The sequence below is a fragment of the Notothenia coriiceps genome, unplaced genomic scaffold, assembly GCF_000735185.1.
Source record: "Notothenia coriiceps isolate Sejong01 unplaced genomic scaffold, NC01 NC01_scaffold00024667, whole genome shotgun sequence".
Classification (NCBI taxonomy): Eukaryota; Metazoa; Chordata; class Actinopteri; order Perciformes; family Nototheniidae; genus Notothenia; species Notothenia coriiceps.
This window is the reverse complement of record NW_011357368.1, coordinates 71111-88787: the sequence shown is the minus strand read 5'-3', so window position 1 is coordinate 88787 and position 17677 is coordinate 71111. Positions and strand designations below refer to the sequence as shown.

The following is a 17677-nucleotide window of genomic DNA, read 5'->3' as shown; positions in this document are numbered from 1 at the left end:
CAATATATATATATATGAGAAGATGTGTCTACTAATGTTGTCAACGAGTCACTTTCCAGTGAGTCTTACTTGTTCGTGTGGCAACGTCCTAAGTTCCGGACTTTGACTCGCTCCAAAATACACTCTACATGCATACTTTCTCAATACAACGAGTCCCCTGAAAATATCGTCCCATTATATTTTTGTCGTCTCTTTGTACAAGTTCTGCTCTCCTCTCCTCTCTCTTTTTTCTAGTCAATCGGGGTACCTAAATCTAATAACATGTGTACGTTATGAGTACTCGAAAGTACTTTGAGTCTTTCTCGTAAAAGGTCTAGGCGGGTGTGTCACTCCCGTCGTCGTGACCATATTATTTTCAAAAAGTGCACGATCCGCCGACGCTAAGGTGTGTTTGCGTACGTGTTGTGTCGTGTGTGCTGCGTGTCGTCAGCCGCTCACGCTGGTGTGTGATTGTGGTAGTGTGTGATGTGGTTGTGTGTCGTGTGTGTGGTGTGCTTGTGTATGGTGGTGTGTGTGTGTGTGTGTGTGTGGTGTGTGTGTGGTGTGTATGTGTGTGTGTGATGTGTGTGTGTGTGTGTGTGTGTTCAGTGTGTTGTGTGTGTGTAGTGTGTCGTGTGTGTGATTGTGTGTGTGTTGTGTTGGTGTTGGGTGTGTGGATGTGTTGTGTGTGTGTGTGTGTCTCAATTAACTCATCTAATTTCACTGGACTTCTTAAAGATTAGGATTAGAGGTTTAAATATAGGACGGGAGTCCCGTTGTCCCCCTACGGGGGAGGAGGGAGGGAGGGGGGAGAGAGAGAGAGAGAGGAAAGAGGGGCTCGAGTCACCGACCGTATGAGCCGATCGTCGAACCTTTTCTGCGTACGGATGGTGATCCGGTTAGTGACATAGTGTACCTCGTTATAATCAGTGTCAGTCAGCTAGACGGTAGAGGTAGTCCTAACTACTTACTTACTCTTTATGAATTAAGTAGTAGTTGTCATGTACCGACGTTATTCAATTCATAACAGCATAAGAAACACTTGATCATGTCTAGCAATCTAAAATCATCGTACATTGCTATCAGTGTTTGTACAGCTAACATGCATGGACCTATAATCCAGTGCCAGCCATGCAAACTTATATGTGTCTTCTTTTAATAGTTGTTTGTATTGAAAATAACATAGAAATACAATCATTTGTACACTTATTACACTAAGTGGAGTCTTTATTTATTTTAAGAGCAATGTCGTATGCCACGACGTAAACGCACATGACTTTTATTAGACATAAAAGGGTCATGATGATCGTAGTGTTTTGGATCGGTACTCAGAACGAGAGTAACGCTGCCATGCCTCAATGAAACATAGCCTATGTCGTCCTTTTTACTAGTGTTTTTTGTCTCTCTAAAATCAAACATAAAACTCTCTCCCTCTCTTCTCGCTCCTTATTACATAGTGAGTTTATTTCTCTTCTCCGTTATTAGGGGATCATTGTTATTTGCGTACTAACTCTGCCACTCCTTTCGTAAACTAACTATACTTATCATATCTAATTTTATAGATGGTCAGAGCGATTAGAATCGAGTTAATTTGAAAGTCCGATAGTTTCTATCGTACGTGAATTACGCAATAAAAACTTAATACTAACCCAACACACTAGAACATAGAACTTCCCACCTATCTCACTTGTAAGTAAAGTGTCCATTAGTGCTTCAAATTTATTATTATTTTCTATTTTTATTTTCAATACAATCTAAAAAAAACAACTTATTAAAAACACAATAAGACGGATCTAACAAAAACTAAATAAAATACGACTGCTTTTGCAGCAAAGAAAAAATTATGGCTTGCGCCCAACTGGATTTTTGGCTCACCCAACGATCCCATCGCTACACACACAAAAAAAGAATATATAAAAAAAAAAAAAAAAAACAACACACACAAAAGGACCTACAACAAAAAATTACCACAAAAAAACACTACATGGACGCACCCCAACGAACACCCCAATGTCGCCCGCATTGCATCCTTAATGGCCCACTCTGCTAAGCAGTCACAATCAAAATCTGTTTCGTACTCTACTGGACTCTGTACGCACTCCAAACTAACGATGACACCACGCGGTACAACAGTCAAACCAATCTCGGTCATTTTCAAACAATCAAATCCCAAGAGCATAAAGTAAGTAGTGCAGAATACCCCGTTAATAACAAACAAAACACCATGACCAAACTACACATAGATTAACTTTACGCCTTCCGCGCCACCCACCCACGGCTCCCACGCTTCTCCGTACAACCACGCACTCACACCACCTAGTCCACCTTCCCGTGCCACCCATCCTCACACCCCTCCCGCAAAACACCACTACGCCACGCCGCGCCCCCACAGCAACACAACCGATCGCGCTCCCAATCCGTCGCGCTCTCGCTCATGACCAAACCCTCTCTCTCCTCTCCACACTCCCCACTACCTCTCTCCTCTAACCGACACACCATCCCACCTGCCCAAACCACACTACCCCCACCCCACGACCCATCCCCAGCGCGGACACCAGGCGCTCCCGCTCCTTCCACACAATTATACATCTCATCTAATCATACAGAAGGCCTCCCAGTACGAACAACCACTTCTGATTGAGGTTACCATTGAGCCACACACAAAAACACACCCCACTACACCCCACACACCCCCACCCACACCCACCACAACCAAAACCCCACACAAACACACCACCAACCACCACCACCAACACCCACCACCACAACACACAACAACACAACCACGCACCCCACCCCCCGACACACCCCACAACAACACCCCACCCACCCACCAAACCACCACACAAACACCTGGCATTTGTGTAATAAATCACGCTGGTTTGGCATCTGTGATAACTGTCTTTGAATTCTTAGCATGGGCACAGCATGTTGCTGTCAGTACTGTGCTGCTGAAAAGCATTCTGGGTGATAAATAAAATGCGGTAGTACTGGTTGCACTTTGTTGGTTGGATGAGCTAATGTTGAAACTTCTGAATACGATAGCGCTTTATGTCACCTTTTAACCGGTTTATTGAATGTGGATGCTTGTGTGATGTGTGGCAGATAAGGGGCTGATTGATGTGTTACCCAGATGCTATATCAGGTTAAACCTCAAGACAGTAAATGTAACTATAATTATTGTTTTATGCATCAGTAATTATATATTTTCTTTCTAATGTTGGCTCATTTGGACATAACCAGTTAAGTTGATGGGGTTGAACATATTGATAAATGTCAATGGTTGTTGTAGCTACTGTCTTAAGGCATCGTGTGTGTGTGTGTGTGTGTGGGCGTGCGCAATGCATGTACGCGCAGGCGTTAGTTTTAAAGACCCCATAGAGCGCAGTTTATAACTAGAACCCTGATTCTAACGTAAAGTACCGCGACCGCTGTTTGCACCATGTAATCAGAGGTATCGTTGGAAAACTGTCTCTCCTGCACAATCTCATCGGATCCAAATATGGTTATTTCCTTTGTATCAGCAACCAATCGTGAAAGTACAAAGGGGTCTTAAACCAAAAAACGAAATCTCATTGGCTGGTGAGGAACGTGATTCGTTCAGATGTGTCACGTGGTGTGCTAAAACACTTCCTGGTTTAGCTTTCCACTGGAAATTTAAATCTCAAAATGGCAAAAGAACAGCGAAAAAAACATTCACAGAGAAGACGACAACAATTGTCACTTGCACGAAGCAAGGTTAGACAAAAAACAAATGACCCTGATTTAGGGCTGTGCAAAATGATACATTTATATTTAAATTTAAATAAATAATATCAAAATAATAAATACCAATAAACAAGATCAACAAATATTTTGGAGCGCACTTCCACAAGCTACTAAAGATATATAAATATGATAAATAAAAATAAATTACTGTAAAATAAATTAGATCAAATATGTTGCAGTGCACTGTCACAACCTAGCAAAGCTAAATAATCGTTTTTTTTCGATTATGTTGTTTTCGTAATTGTGGCAGGCCAAAATCGTAATCGCGATTTAAAATACGATTAATTGCACAGCCCTACCCTGACTATGAAATACCGTCACGGAGTGCGTCGAGGCGCAAGCTGTCATCCAAAGAAGTGTTACCCAGATGCTATATCAGGTTAAACCTCAAGACAGTAAATGTAACTATAATTATTGTTTTATGCATCAGTAATTATATATTTTCTTTCTAATGTTGGCTCATTTGGACATAACCAGTTAAGTTGATGGGGTTGAACATATTGATAAATGTCAATGGTTGTTGTAGCTACTGTCAATTAATAGGCATCTGCTATAAATTGCAGCAGTAATAGTACATTTAGTTTGGTAAAACATTCATGATTTTACTGATAATTTTCCACTTTTTTGACAGAGTTTGTGGATTAACTGGAAAGAAGGGTGGCAACAAGTGATTATTTTCAATATTAAATGTATCTGAGGCTTTTTCCTGGATCAGCCATTTAGTCCATGACATCGGTAAACAAACAGTGGGAAATGACCAACACAATACACTAAAGCACAAGGTGTAAATATATACCCATAATTATTCATCAAGTGAGACCAAAAAAAGCATCACATTCTTACATTTAAAAGCCTGAAACAATCAAATCTTGTTCATTTTAATCTTTAAAGTACTTATTAGTAATTAATGTACGTCTACATTCAAGTAAGTCTGTTCATATTCAATTGCAGTGATCCATTGAATATTACAATTGATTCCATTAAATACAAATATGCTCTGTGCTTGTATGTGTGCAAATATGAACTCCTGTTGGCCCGATGTGTACAGGAAACATGCTTTATTGCCTCTCTGATCTGATCTGCATTTACAACATCATCTGCCACTATTTTATCAGGCACGCCCAAACCTTATTCCTGTTTGTACACGCATGCACGCACGCACACACACACACACACACACACACACACACACACACACACACACACACACACACACACACACACACAAAAACACACACACGGTATTGTCACATCACACAGACCGTGTCAAATCACTGTTGGCAGCACTGAGGTTGGTGGCGGAATCCGGGTGTTGACGTGAGTANATAGGAGAGAGGAGTTTATCAATGATTTGTTATTGGTTGTGAGCATATTCTAATGTTTTTTTTTATTATTGAAATATATACAGTTCTGTTTCATATGAGTGTTGAGAACTGTATCCATAAATCTCTTAATGTTGCCCTCAAAGTGCACCAGATTGATACATTCAACTTCAGTTTAAAGAAAAAAATCTTCCCGTGGGTGCATGCCCCCGGCCCCCCCTAGAGGATGTGAGGTTGTCACAAATAAAACAGGTTCACATGGATTAGGATACTAGATAAGTGTGCACACTCATTATATACACTTAACATTTTTCTTGGATTTGTTAACACTATAGTCCATAATATATTTGTCGAAAAGCAGGAAATGGAATGAAATTGAGAAAATGTTTCATTGCGGAGGACCCCCTGTTTTGTCTCCCCCCCACTTCTCAAACCAAAGTTACACCCATGGCTGTCGCCATAACACCATGCAATATTGTCTGTTCCGGATGTTCCGTCAACAGTGCATGGTAGAGATATTTTGCATTTATTAATAACCCTCACTTCTTTCCAAAAATCCATAACATTGTTACTTAGCAGCTTCTTAGCCATGGAATCGGCCCTCATAGCTTGCTCATTTTTACAGATGAAGCGAATAGCATACTTGTATCTTGCATTAGTAAGCTTCTTGTACTCAAATACAGACCCTTGTCTGGGTCTGCCTGCCATTGCCCATGATTTAGTGGCTTCACAGGCTTCAGCATGATACTCAGCTACATACCTATTCCAGCCAGGCCTGATGTTATGTGCCTTATTGTTACGTTTGTAGTAAGGCTTACTGCCTTCATACAGAGCATACTTACTATATCATTGTACATGGAGCAGATATCACTCCTATGCTTTGCATCCTTACAATTAACATCACCACACATTATTGCATCTCTAGGTAGATGAATATTAGTTCAGGATGTATCCGTCTGAGCATAATAAGATGTCATGTCTTCCTTTGTGAGGGTGGAGTGAGTGGTGGAGTGAGACTTAACGACATTTGATCATTACTATATATATATTTTTTTTTAATGAAATACAACCACTCATGAAACAACAGTTTTCCTTTGACGATAATTGTTTGCGTGGAATCTGCAGTGTCGCCGGTCATTGCCATCAGTCCGGCTGTGCTCAATGTGGTCGAGGACCAGCAGGTGACTCTGCCCTGTGTGCTATTGGCTGGGAATCCGCTGCCTGAGAGGCAATGGCTACACAACTACGGCCTGGTGAGTACTCAAAGAGAAAATGTAAAGTTTGTTTTTCCGTGTCTTTTTTGTTTAATGTGTTTAACCAATTTCCCAAAAATAACTTTCAGGTGACCTCAGACCAGTATCTGACAGTGAGGAGGGACGGCAGTCTGCATATTGAAAGAGTCCAGCTGGATGATGCTGGTGACTACATCTGTTTGGCTGAAAACGTTATCGGGGCCACCAACCATACCACCACTGTCAATGTCTATGGTAATGTTCATAAATATACAACTGTCAACAGACATGCATATTCACACACATGATGACAAACACAATGTGTGTGTCTGCCAGGTACTTTTTGAGCACTAGCTGGACATACATTGAATAAATAATTGGAGATAGGATATTTCTGCTGATTAGAAAGGGGTGTAATGCAAATGCATGTTTTTTGCGCATTATAAATATGTATTTTGTGCTTTTATACCTTTGTCTAGCAAAACATTTATGAAGTCTCCCTATCAAACTTTTATAAGCCGTTTATAAACATGTAATATATGGATTAGAACACACTAAACTTCCAGGTTGGTATTGTGCATACTGGGGCACTTCATGTGAATGAGCCAGGTTTAATGTTAATATTCCCAGTGCTTTTTCTTCCAAGTCAATGCTAATACATCTTCGATGAAAAAGGCCTATTGTCCATTTTTTGTTGGATATGAAATGTCCCCTTTGTTTTTCCTCTTTCTTTTATTCTGTTACCTCCTCCTCTTGTCAATGGGCCGCTTAAATATTTCCTTTCCCTGCAGAGGGCTGTTAACCCTCATGAATAGGATTATCTTTGAGGTAACATTAAAACCAGCAGCTTAAGGTGATAGCGACATTTAGAGCACAGTGAAAGGGAAAAATGTGTTCTCTATTTATACTAAAGTCAGTCATTGCCAGATTCTAACAATTTAAATCGCAATTGTCCGCAGCAAGTACATACAATCTCCCTCATGAAATCAGTCATTTTCAGCTGTCCATTCACAACACACTGGACATTTACAATATGTAGCTCAGACAATAGTTACATTTGATATAACCTATTAGAAATACTTTCCATATAGGCTAATTAACGCTAAATACATGCAAAGAGTACAGAAAGAAGAACGACATGCAATACTTGTTCGTAATGTGTACGCTTGTTGTGATTTTGTTGTTTAGTTGAATCACATTTTTTATTTCCAAGAAGATGCTCCAGGCCTCCCAGGGCTGATCTTTTCTGCAGATTCTTGGTGGTGTAAGAAAACAACAAGAAAAAGACAGATAGAAGAGGGAGGGACAAGAGACACACACAGAAAAACACACAGAAGAGCTAAACACATGAACATTCACAAAAAAATATTAACCTACTGTGCATTTCTTCTTCTTCTTCTTCTTCTTCTTCTTCTTCTTCTTCTTCTTCTTCTTCTTCTTCTTCTTCTTCTTCTTATGTTTGCAGTAATTCCTACAATTCAGTATGGCCCTCAGGTGTTCAACACAATTGAGGGCACACCCATCACTCTGCCCTGCCGTGCCAGTGGAGTTCCCCCCCCTGACATTACCTGGGCCAAGGTATGTGTTGGCATTACCTATCTTAGTTGAAAGTCGGCCAAAGTAAGAGCCACTTCTGTGATTGCGGTGATGCTCTCATTTCCTGCAACTAAAGACCTTAATTTCTCTCCATAAATGGAAAAAAATTCAAAGGGAGAATGAGGGAAACCACATAAAAGTACATTATTCATCCAATTTGGTTTATTTTTCCCAAGTTGGAACTCCACAAAAATGCAGCATTCGTAAAGCTCCTTCTCCAAAGTAGGCAATGTCTTCACATTCTATTCGAAATATTGATTAAATGACAGCTTCACATGGAATTATATGATGTCTTGAATCACATATCCTTGCACAGATATACTATTTACTTATAAGTGAATGCTGTTGTGCAGCTCATTAATATTCCAAACATTTACTATGTGTATTCGTGTAGTGTAGTTGTGCAGTCTTGGACATAGACAAGCTCAACTTTAAAAAATCCAGCTGTGAATCTACTTTTTGAACTACAAGAGAACAGGTCCTTGTGTTGCCAAAGGTCAGGGTTTCTATTTATATTTTAATACAATACTTACTTTATTGATTGGCTCTGGCAAGACAATAGCACATACAAGGAACATTTCTGTGTGTCTCTGTGAGGATATGTGTGTTTGCCTTGGGATGCTTGTGAAATTAGTTCCACCTCTGTGCATTAGGATGTGTTCTTCGTCTTTACATGTGCACTTTTGTGTGTTAGTGTGGACTGTAAGCCATTAGGCGCTTTCACACCAAGTACTTTGCCGTACTTAGTTCATCAGAACTTAGTTCATCAGTACTCTTTAGTTCTGATGAACTAAAGAGCAGATCGCGTTCACACCGGAATAAGTCCCTGTGAAATGTGTGTTCATGGACAGTTCCTCCCTTTTTTCCATTTATCACTAGTTTCTCTGAGTTGTAAAAGTGATGCGTTTAAAGTGAACAGGGCTGCAGGGACATATAAAACTAGACCCTGCTATGTTTTGCACCAGCTGTTAAAATGTGATTCCCTTGCTGTTCTGTATAACATCAATCAAGTCAAGTTAGGACAATGCAGAGATGATTAAATCCTGACGCACTGACGTCACATTTGCTTTGTGCTTTGGTTTATTTAATGTATAAACTATAACACTTTTATTTAAAGCCTTTCCATTCAAAAGTAGAAGAGAGAAGATCAAATAATCAATTTAAGAACGCTTAGTAGGTCACACAGCCTTCCTGTTTCCTGATCAGTGTTAATAAAGCTGAGTTAATGAAACAAACCACGGCCCCTGCCCTTTCCCTGCTGCGGTTTCTTTTGTAGGGTGGGGAGCTGCTGAACTTGGGTGGTCCAGCCTTCTCCATGGACTCTGACGGCAGCCTCCTCATCACCTCCCCCTCTGGAAACGAGACTGGAGAGTTCCTCTGCACAGCTACCAACGCTGCAGGCCATGCAGCCAGGAAGGTCCAGCTCACAGTCTATGGTAAAACTCATCACCAGCTAAATGCTAAGCAACATCTGGACAAGTGTGTTAGGACCTATAAGTAGCATTTAACTTTAATCATGTCAGATTTTACAAAAAAAAGCGACTCCACTAATAAAGGATAGATTTTTGACACAACTAAACAGCTATACTTAATTTTGGATAATTGTTTTCAACTTAATTGTAGTTTACCATGTCCAGGCGCAGGTCCAATGTAGTAAATGCCCGTTCCTATAGATTCTTAAGGCCAAACTTCTGAACATGAACTGCTCTCACTCACACCCATTTTCCATGGCTCTATAGGTGCGGGAAAAGTAATTTTACCACTTTCCTCACAGTTTTACTGTCCATGTTTACTGCGTTGTATGACTTTGTATTTTTGGATATGTAAAAGCATATAAATGCACAATGAGCTATTGCAAATACCGTACTGAATAAAGGAACTATATAACACACTCAACTCAACAAGAGCCAATTTTAACAAATATTTGTTGTTGTTTTTTGCTTTTGTAATCAACCCTCTTTGTTTGCATCTCATATGTTGTGTGTAACAGTCACATTAATCTAAGGCCTTTGAATTGAGTTGCTGTTTTGTCTATGTGTGCGTAGTCCGTCCTAGATCCAGTGTTGGTGGTGCTGGAGGCTCAGCTGAGCCAATGACGGTGGTTGAGGGCGAGGACGCCATTCTGCCATGTGAGGTCAACAGTGTCCCCCCTCCCACCATCAGCTGGGCCAAGGAGAGGCAGCTCATCTCCCCTTTCTCTCCCCGGTAACACATACAGAACACAGCACTGATTATTTTGAAAGATAATCCAACAACACCATGTGCACTGCTGCGGTCTAGTAATGAAGCAATTTTTCACTTTGCAGTTTAGTTTATTGTTTTTTCTGTTTCTGATTGTGCTCCTCACAGGCACACTCAGCTTTCCTCGGGCTCTATGAAAATCTTGGAGACCAGAGTGTCAGACAGTGGGCTTTATGTGTGTGTTGCCTCGAATATCGCTGGCAACCTGACAACATTCATTGATCTGAGTGTTTTGGGTAAGTTCAGAGATCAGAATTTCTAGCAAAGGTTTAATATTGATGTTATTGAGGGTTACTGAACAGTGGTATAACCTTTATTATGTTATGAATGCACTGATATGAGTTTGTCTAAGGCTATTTGTTCTAAGGACGGGTTGGCGGCCCATATACTGTATCAGCTGCCCTTTACAGGTTCGACACTGGCTCAAAATAATACAAGGCAATTTCCTCCCCTCTGTCTCCCCCCTTTTAATGCTATATCTATAAATAAAGGCACTCTATGGCCCCTCAAAAGAACATCACATGATCTAACGTAATGCAATCATTTGGAATTCTTAAAAACAACCTATTCAATAATCACACATAAGCCAAGAGAGTTGAGGAAGTTGCAGTAAAGACATACTGTCATTGGGATAACATGATGTTCTTCTGAATGACAGTAGAACATAAACTATACAATCTTTACATCCAGGGCAACATAACTCCCTCTAAACCTTATTAAATCTGGTCCTCTGTCCTGTAGTGCCCCCCAGTATCCAGGCTGGCCCCAGGGTAATGAAAGTTCAGATGGGGTACCCTGTGGAGCTGCCCTGCGTGGTGAGAGGGGTCCCGGAGCCCACCCTCACCTGGACAAGAGATGGTCAGAGGTTCCAAGTCTCACCTGATGGCAGCCTGGCTTTTAGAAACGTGGGTCTGGCTGACGAAGGGACCTACACCTGCATAGCCACCAACACCGCAGGCAGGGCCGAGGCCCGAGTCCGGCTGCTGGTGCAAGGTGGGATCCAATTCATGTCCTTGAACTAACGTGCTCCTACTGTGTTCATTATGTTTATTTGTGTTGAAATGTTTCAGAAACATCACATCATATTTTGTACTTTTTTTTCATGGCAGTATTTTTTAAACAATTCTAATTCGAAATTATTATAAATAATGACTGTATGTTGAAAAAAATGTTGACATGTTGAAATAATACACAATGTACCACAAGTTCAGTTTAGTGTGCAGTTCTTTGTTTGAATGCCGACTTATTCAATGCATATATATTTCTAAGATGCATACTAAAACTGTTGAATGTGCTTTATAGTGTGTTAAAATATATTTTGCAGTATACATTTGTCATTGATTATGTGATTGTCGGTTTCCAGTACCCCCTGTGGTCGAGATATTGGAGCCGCCTTTCAACAGTCCGTTGCAGGAGAGAGTTGCAAACCAGCGAATCGCATTCCCCTGCCCTGCCAAAGGTCATTTATATTCTGAACAAGAAGTAGATTGATATTTTGTTGTTGTTGTTACAGGAACAAAACATACCTACACTGCTATTAAAAGTTACTTTTGATTAAAGTATACACTTTTATTTACAAATGCTGAGGACTTTGTCTGGTAAAACATACAATATAGTTACCTAAAATGAATTTGTTTTCATTTTTATGCTTCTTCACTCTCTCAGGCCTTCCTAAGCCAGTGATCCGATGGATGCGTAATGGCCAGGAGTTGTCAGGTAATGAGCCCGGCGTGTCCATCCTGGAGGACGGTACGCTGCTGATTCTGGCCTCTGTGTCGCCAATGGACAACGGAGAGTACGTCTGTGCTGCGGTCAATGATGCTGGATCCACTGAGAGGAAGTACCAGCTCAAAGTTAACGGTGACCAGTTCTCTATTCTTCTGACCTCTGACTTTTCAAAAACCTTTTTAAGTTATTTGCTAATCCATAAATGAAGTATTATTTCTATCTCATGTTTTGTATACATTTCATCTCTTGGAAACTAATGCTCAAAACTCCTCATTGACACCTCCACAGTGCCCCCACTTATCCGTGACGGGGAAACACCAGGCAACGTGTCGCTGGTCCTGAGTCAGTCCACCAGCTTGGTGTGTGATGTCATAGGAAGTCCGACCCCTGTCATCACCTGGTACAAGGATGGGACTCCTGTAAGTGAAGTCCCATTGACTAAGCTGTTAACACACATTTCATACTGACAATGTGTGCAGTTGTCATTTACAACACTGAGGAGATTCTGTGTTTTTTTCAAATGTTAGGACTTTTAAAGGTAAATACACACATCAAAGATGCATATATTTAGAGTTTTTGGGGCAAATTAAGTTTATTCAAGTATAAGTATGCTGCCTTATACTTTTCTTTGCCCATTGAACTGTGGCGGAGTAAGTAATCAACAAGGTTTGGCTCACAAAACTATAGCAGTAATCAGACATTTTCATGACCTGTCATCTTTTAATACAAATGCTCATAAAGACAGAATAAACTGTGATTACAGGGTGCACTGTCCAAGAGAACTGACCTGACCAGCCAGCCATAGTAGCAGCACAATCAAAGTATTCATGACAGAATAAATATGATAAATTGATGCAAGAACAGAGAGTGAACACACACTTTGTTGTAACATCTAATTTGCTGGCTGCTTTCTGTTCCCTTGGCTGCTTCACACATGATTCCTGCTGGGCACAGAAGGGAAATTCAGAGCACTTACTTTCATCAGCTAATTCTGAGCAATCCAATATGCTCTCTGAATGTTTTTTGCTCCAAGCTGTAATAGAAACATGTTTTCTTTTAATGTTTTCTTAGTCATATTTTGTTTTTCATGCCTCAATTACAAGCAGCTTTTTTTTTTGTTTAGATCCTTTTATCATGATGTATTACAATTAGCCCCATAATTACTGTCAGGCACTATTTCCTGAATTGTAACTTATGCTGTTGTCTTTGCTTTCGTGTTTGATTTATTTATTTGTATTGAATGACAGGTAGTTGGTAGTAACACCATCCAGATTCTTGACATGGGAAAATCCCTGAGACTACTGAAGGCAGCCACAGCAGATGCAGGCAGCTACAGCTGTAAAGCGATAAACATCGCTGGCAGCACAGAAAAGGACTTCTTCCTGGATATACTGGGTGAGTTATGACATTGAGTGATTGTCTATGGAAACTCCTAATGAAAAAAACACTTTCTGCATAGTTTCAGACAGAACAAACCTTGATACACAAATGTAATTTGGGATTAGATCTATAACATACAATATCTTATTCGCCCCAGTCCCACCAACCATTGTGGGGTCAGCCTCTCCCCAAGATGTTTCAGCCATTGTAAAACAGGAGATCAGTCTTGAATGCAATGTACAAGGTGTACCTTTTCCAACAATCCAGTGGTACAAGGACAGGAAGTAAGTGCCTTCCAATAATATATCATTCACTATAATGGTAACAATGGTCAAATGAGTTGAAAAACAGTTAAAACATCTGTTTCTAGGCTGGTGTTCCTTGGTGATCCAAACCTGGAGGTCACCAACAGGGGTCAGGTTTTGAAGATAAAGAGTGCTCGTCTTGGAGACAAGGCCCGCTACCAGTGTATTGCCGTGAATACAGCCGGCAAACAATCCAAGGACTTTAACGTCAGTGTTTATGGTGAGTTTTGACACATACTACACAGTCATGTACTTATATGCAGAGCCTACTCTTTATTTGGTAACCTCACATGACGAAATACAGCTTACTCACACAGTTTTGTGGTATTGTTCCAGTGCCCCCCTCCATCAAAGGCGGTAACATCACCACAGAGGCCACAGCCCTGCTGGACACGACAGTAACACTGGAGTGTGAGGCTCGCGGAGTGCCGCTTCCTTCCATCACCTGGTATCGAAACGGAGAGGCCATCCTGTCCAACAGACAGGTTCAGTACGTCGAGCGGGGCCACTACCTGAAGTTCCCCCGCGCGCAGGCATCAGATGCGGGCCTGTTCACCTGCAAGGTGACCAGTGTGGCCGGGAGCGCTGAGAAGAGCTTTGTACTGGACGTCTACTGTAAGAATTTCACCTCTGACATCTTATAATCTATACACATATTTGTTTTTTCTGTGTCTTTTTTTGTCTACCTAAAACAAAAGGCTTTTAGAAGCTAATATTTACCATGTGAGTTAAACAAATCGAGAGCACATTGTGACATTAAATCAGATTTTCAAGGCTTTAAGGCATTTGGTTTCAATCACAAACCATAAAGACCTTTGCAACAGGCTAGAATAATTTCAAACAGCTGTGGATATTTGGCAAACAATTAAATGTGAAAATAAAATCCTTGATATTCTAGGAGAACAACAATGAGAATAAGACATCAGTCAAGCAGAAAAGGTATTTGAAGCCTTAACCCTTCTTTTGTTCTGTTCCCTTTTAAATGTTCTTTCCCCCCCAGTGCCTCCTACCATTGCTGGGGGTGAGGACGGGCCAACTGAGAGGAAAGTTGTTCTCAGTAAGTCTCTGATTCTGGAGTGTGAGGCTGGGGGACACCCTCCCCCCTCTCTCACATGGCTGAAGGACGGAGTTCCTGTGCGCGATGGTGAAAGCGTCCGTCTTCTCGAGCAGGGGAGTAAAATCGAAATCCTTTCAGCCACGGTGTCAGACTCGGGACGTTACGTCTGCGTGGCAACAAGCATCGCTGGAGAGAAGGAAGTCAAATACGACGTCAGAGTTTTGGGTATATAAACACTCTCTATCCTCTCCTGACAGTAGCATGCACAGCACCCACACACAGACCCAAACTTACTAGACTTTCTGGTAAACAAGTAGCCTATCTCTGTGCGCAAAAAAATCATACAATACCTTTCAACATTATATAAAATCACTTTCAAGGCTGGCTTGATTGTGTGCATTCATGTTGTCATATAATTATTCTAAAGCCTAAGCCTGACCTCACTGTTCTTTGGACATACATTTCTTTTTTGGACATAAATGTTTGTACCTAGTTTTTGAACAGCAGTTTAGCATGTGGTCCCCCCTGTTAAAAAAAAATGCAGATTCAAAAGAAATATAAAGAACAGAAAACCAAACATTTGAGTAAGTCAATGCCGGGTAAAAATACATCAGAGAGAAGACACTTCAGAAAAGGTGGTAACCACAAGTGCTTTATAGCTGCTAAGAGCCAGGATTATTTTGCTCCAGGTTATTTAATCCTTACTCTTATTTTATCAGGTATGTGGCTGGAGTTGACATCATAAAACATAAACTATTCTGACAGCACTCTATGTGGCTCAAAGTGGGACTAAATCATGTTGATAGAAACATTGATATACTTTGATGTATTTCCTCTAACTCGTTCACAAAACCCATCAGTAAATGCCAAAGCAGGACTATCTTCTGGGTATGAAAAAAACTGAGTTGTCTAAATGTGTTTTTTAAACTTCTGTTAACAGATTACAGATAGGAAGTAACCTCTCTGGTATTCAGTCACTCTGAGCAATCCTAATCACTACCCAAAGATAAAGCCTGTCACATTCCCAGCTGACACAAAGCCTTTAACAGTTCGTGTCAGCTGGAAAAGGTTTATGCCGTTGTCGGCAGGATTCGAACCTGCGCGGGGAGACCCCAATGGATTTCTAGTCCATCGCCTTAACCACTCGGCCACGACAACTGTGAAACATGATCTAACACTGTCACTTCCTATTAAAGCTGTTGCTATCTGCACCATGTGTGCATTCCACATGAGAAGCAGACACCTGTCCCTTCACCGCGACTCTGCACGTGTGAGTGATATACTCACAAGGATTCTTCACAAGAAAAACAGGACATTCAGTTTAAAAGCAAACCCCAGGCTGGAGATCTTATCTTAAAATTCTTCATACCATTGTTATTTATTCCGGAAGTCTTTCCTTGTACGATGTGAGGGTCTAAGGACAGAGGGTGTCGTTTTCTCATACTGATATTCTGCCCAAACTGTGCTGTTGTATTTGCTGTAAAGTTTCTTTACTGTAGGCTATTTTTATTATATGTACAGCACTTTGGCTCGACCAAAAATCGTTTAAAAATGTGCTATATAAATAAAACTTGATTTGATTTATCTTTTGTGTTATTGTCACTATCAGCAAAAGAAAAAAAGGAATAAATGTATGGAATAACAGTTAATACAAGTAAAATAAAAGTTTACTTTAACTAATTCAGATATAAGCAAATCATTTATTTCATTACACATAGTTGTATTCTAATTTCCCAGCATTGACTACATTTAAATACAATTAAAAAATGTCCCCAACTTTTTACTTTTTCATAGTCCCTCCTTTCATTGATGGAGCTGATGATGTGACGGACAGCACGGTGATAATCAACAGCCCTCTGGAGCTGGAGTGTCAGGCCACTGGAACCCCTGCACCCGTCATCACGTAAGATCTACATCTCAAGCATTTATGTGAACTGATTAAAATATACATGTAGACACATATATTCACTGCAAAATATTTTCTTTTGCAGGTGGTATAAAGATGGTAAACCAGTCCGACAGGGTGAGGGGTTGCGTGTGGCAGCCAGCGGTCGACGGCTAATCGTTTCCCGCGCTCAGGTCTCTGACACGGCGCCTTTTCAATGTGTGGCCACTAATGAAGCAGGAGACCACGAGAGGGACTTCAAAGTAGTTGTCCATGGTAAAATTATACATTTCTTTTAAATTCTTCTTTGAGAATGCATAATTTTCTGACAACCAATACTATAAGTAGGGTTGATAATTTTGCAAACACTATAATTGTAATAAATGTAATTTGTGCTTTAAATGCAAGCCACATGGACACTCCCACTTTGGGTAAAAACTTCTCTTTGCCTTTTTCTAATGTCTCTCTTTCACAATTTGCTGTTTTTAGTAGAATAACTCTATCCTCTTAATTTTCCAAGTTCCTCCATCCATTCGTACCACCGGGCCTGCAGAACGTTCAGTGGTTCTCCACAAGACCATCGGTCTAGAGTGCATCTCAAGCGGCATCCCTCCTCCCAGCATTACCTGGCTTAAAGATGGCCGACCTGTCGACTCAACACAGGGGCACCTTAAGGTTGGAACCCTAATTGAACAAAATTACACTGAACAAAAATATAAACGCAACACTTTTGGTTTTGCTCCCATTTTTCATGAGATGAACTCAGAGATCTAAAACATTTTCTATACACACAAAATAACCATTTATCTCAAATATTGTTCACAAATCTGAAAAAAATCTAGTGATAGTGAGCACTTCTCCTTTGCCGAGATAATCCATCCCACCTCACAGGTGTGCTGAGACTGCCAAGGCACACANTTTTGCTCCCATTTTTCATGAGATGAACTCAGAGATCTAAAACATTTTCTATACACACAAAATAACCATTTATCTCAAATATTGTTCACAAATCTGAAAAAATCTGTGATAGTGAGCACTTCTCCTTTGCCGAGATAATCCATCCCACCTCACAGGTGTGGCATATCAAGATGCTGATTAGACAGCATGATTATTGCACAGGTGTGCCTTAGGCTGGCCACAATAAAAGGCCACTCTGAAACATGCATTTTTGCTTTATTGGGGGG

The 17677-nt window shown here is 40.6% G+C and overlaps 1 protein-coding gene and 1 non-coding gene across 2 annotated transcripts in view; one reads left to right on the top strand and one right to left on the bottom strand.

The window, feature by feature from the left end:
* Positions 1 to 17677, top strand: part of hmcn1 (hemicentin 1) — a 59231-nt gene that overhangs the window by 10562 nt on the left and 30992 nt on the right. The window contains exons 2-19 of the mRNA XM_010782700.1: positions 6195 to 6322; positions 6412 to 6556; positions 7767 to 7879; positions 9174 to 9333; positions 9943 to 10102; positions 10247 to 10374; positions 10880 to 11131; positions 11502 to 11597; positions 11804 to 11998; positions 12155 to 12285; positions 13114 to 13261; positions 13404 to 13530; positions 13617 to 13771; positions 13888 to 14166; positions 14552 to 14833; positions 16403 to 16511; positions 16600 to 16769; positions 17014 to 17168. Of these exons, the coding sequence (XP_010781002.1) occupies positions 6195 to 6322; positions 6412 to 6556; positions 7767 to 7879; positions 9174 to 9333; positions 9943 to 10102; positions 10247 to 10374; positions 10880 to 11131; positions 11502 to 11597; positions 11804 to 11998; positions 12155 to 12285; positions 13114 to 13261; positions 13404 to 13530; positions 13617 to 13771; positions 13888 to 14166; positions 14552 to 14833; positions 16403 to 16511; positions 16600 to 16769; positions 17014 to 17168 (2933 nt within the window). The remainder of the gene's footprint in view (positions 1 to 6194; positions 6323 to 6411; positions 6557 to 7766; positions 7880 to 9173; positions 9334 to 9942; positions 10103 to 10246; positions 10375 to 10879; positions 11132 to 11501; positions 11598 to 11803; positions 11999 to 12154; positions 12286 to 13113; positions 13262 to 13403; positions 13531 to 13616; positions 13772 to 13887; positions 14167 to 14551; positions 14834 to 16402; positions 16512 to 16599; positions 16770 to 17013; positions 17169 to 17677) is intronic.
* On the bottom strand, positions 15685 to 15766 carry trnas-aga (transfer RNA serine (anticodon AGA)). Its single transcript has one exon. It is a non-coding gene; the product is annotated as a tRNA-Ser (tRNA).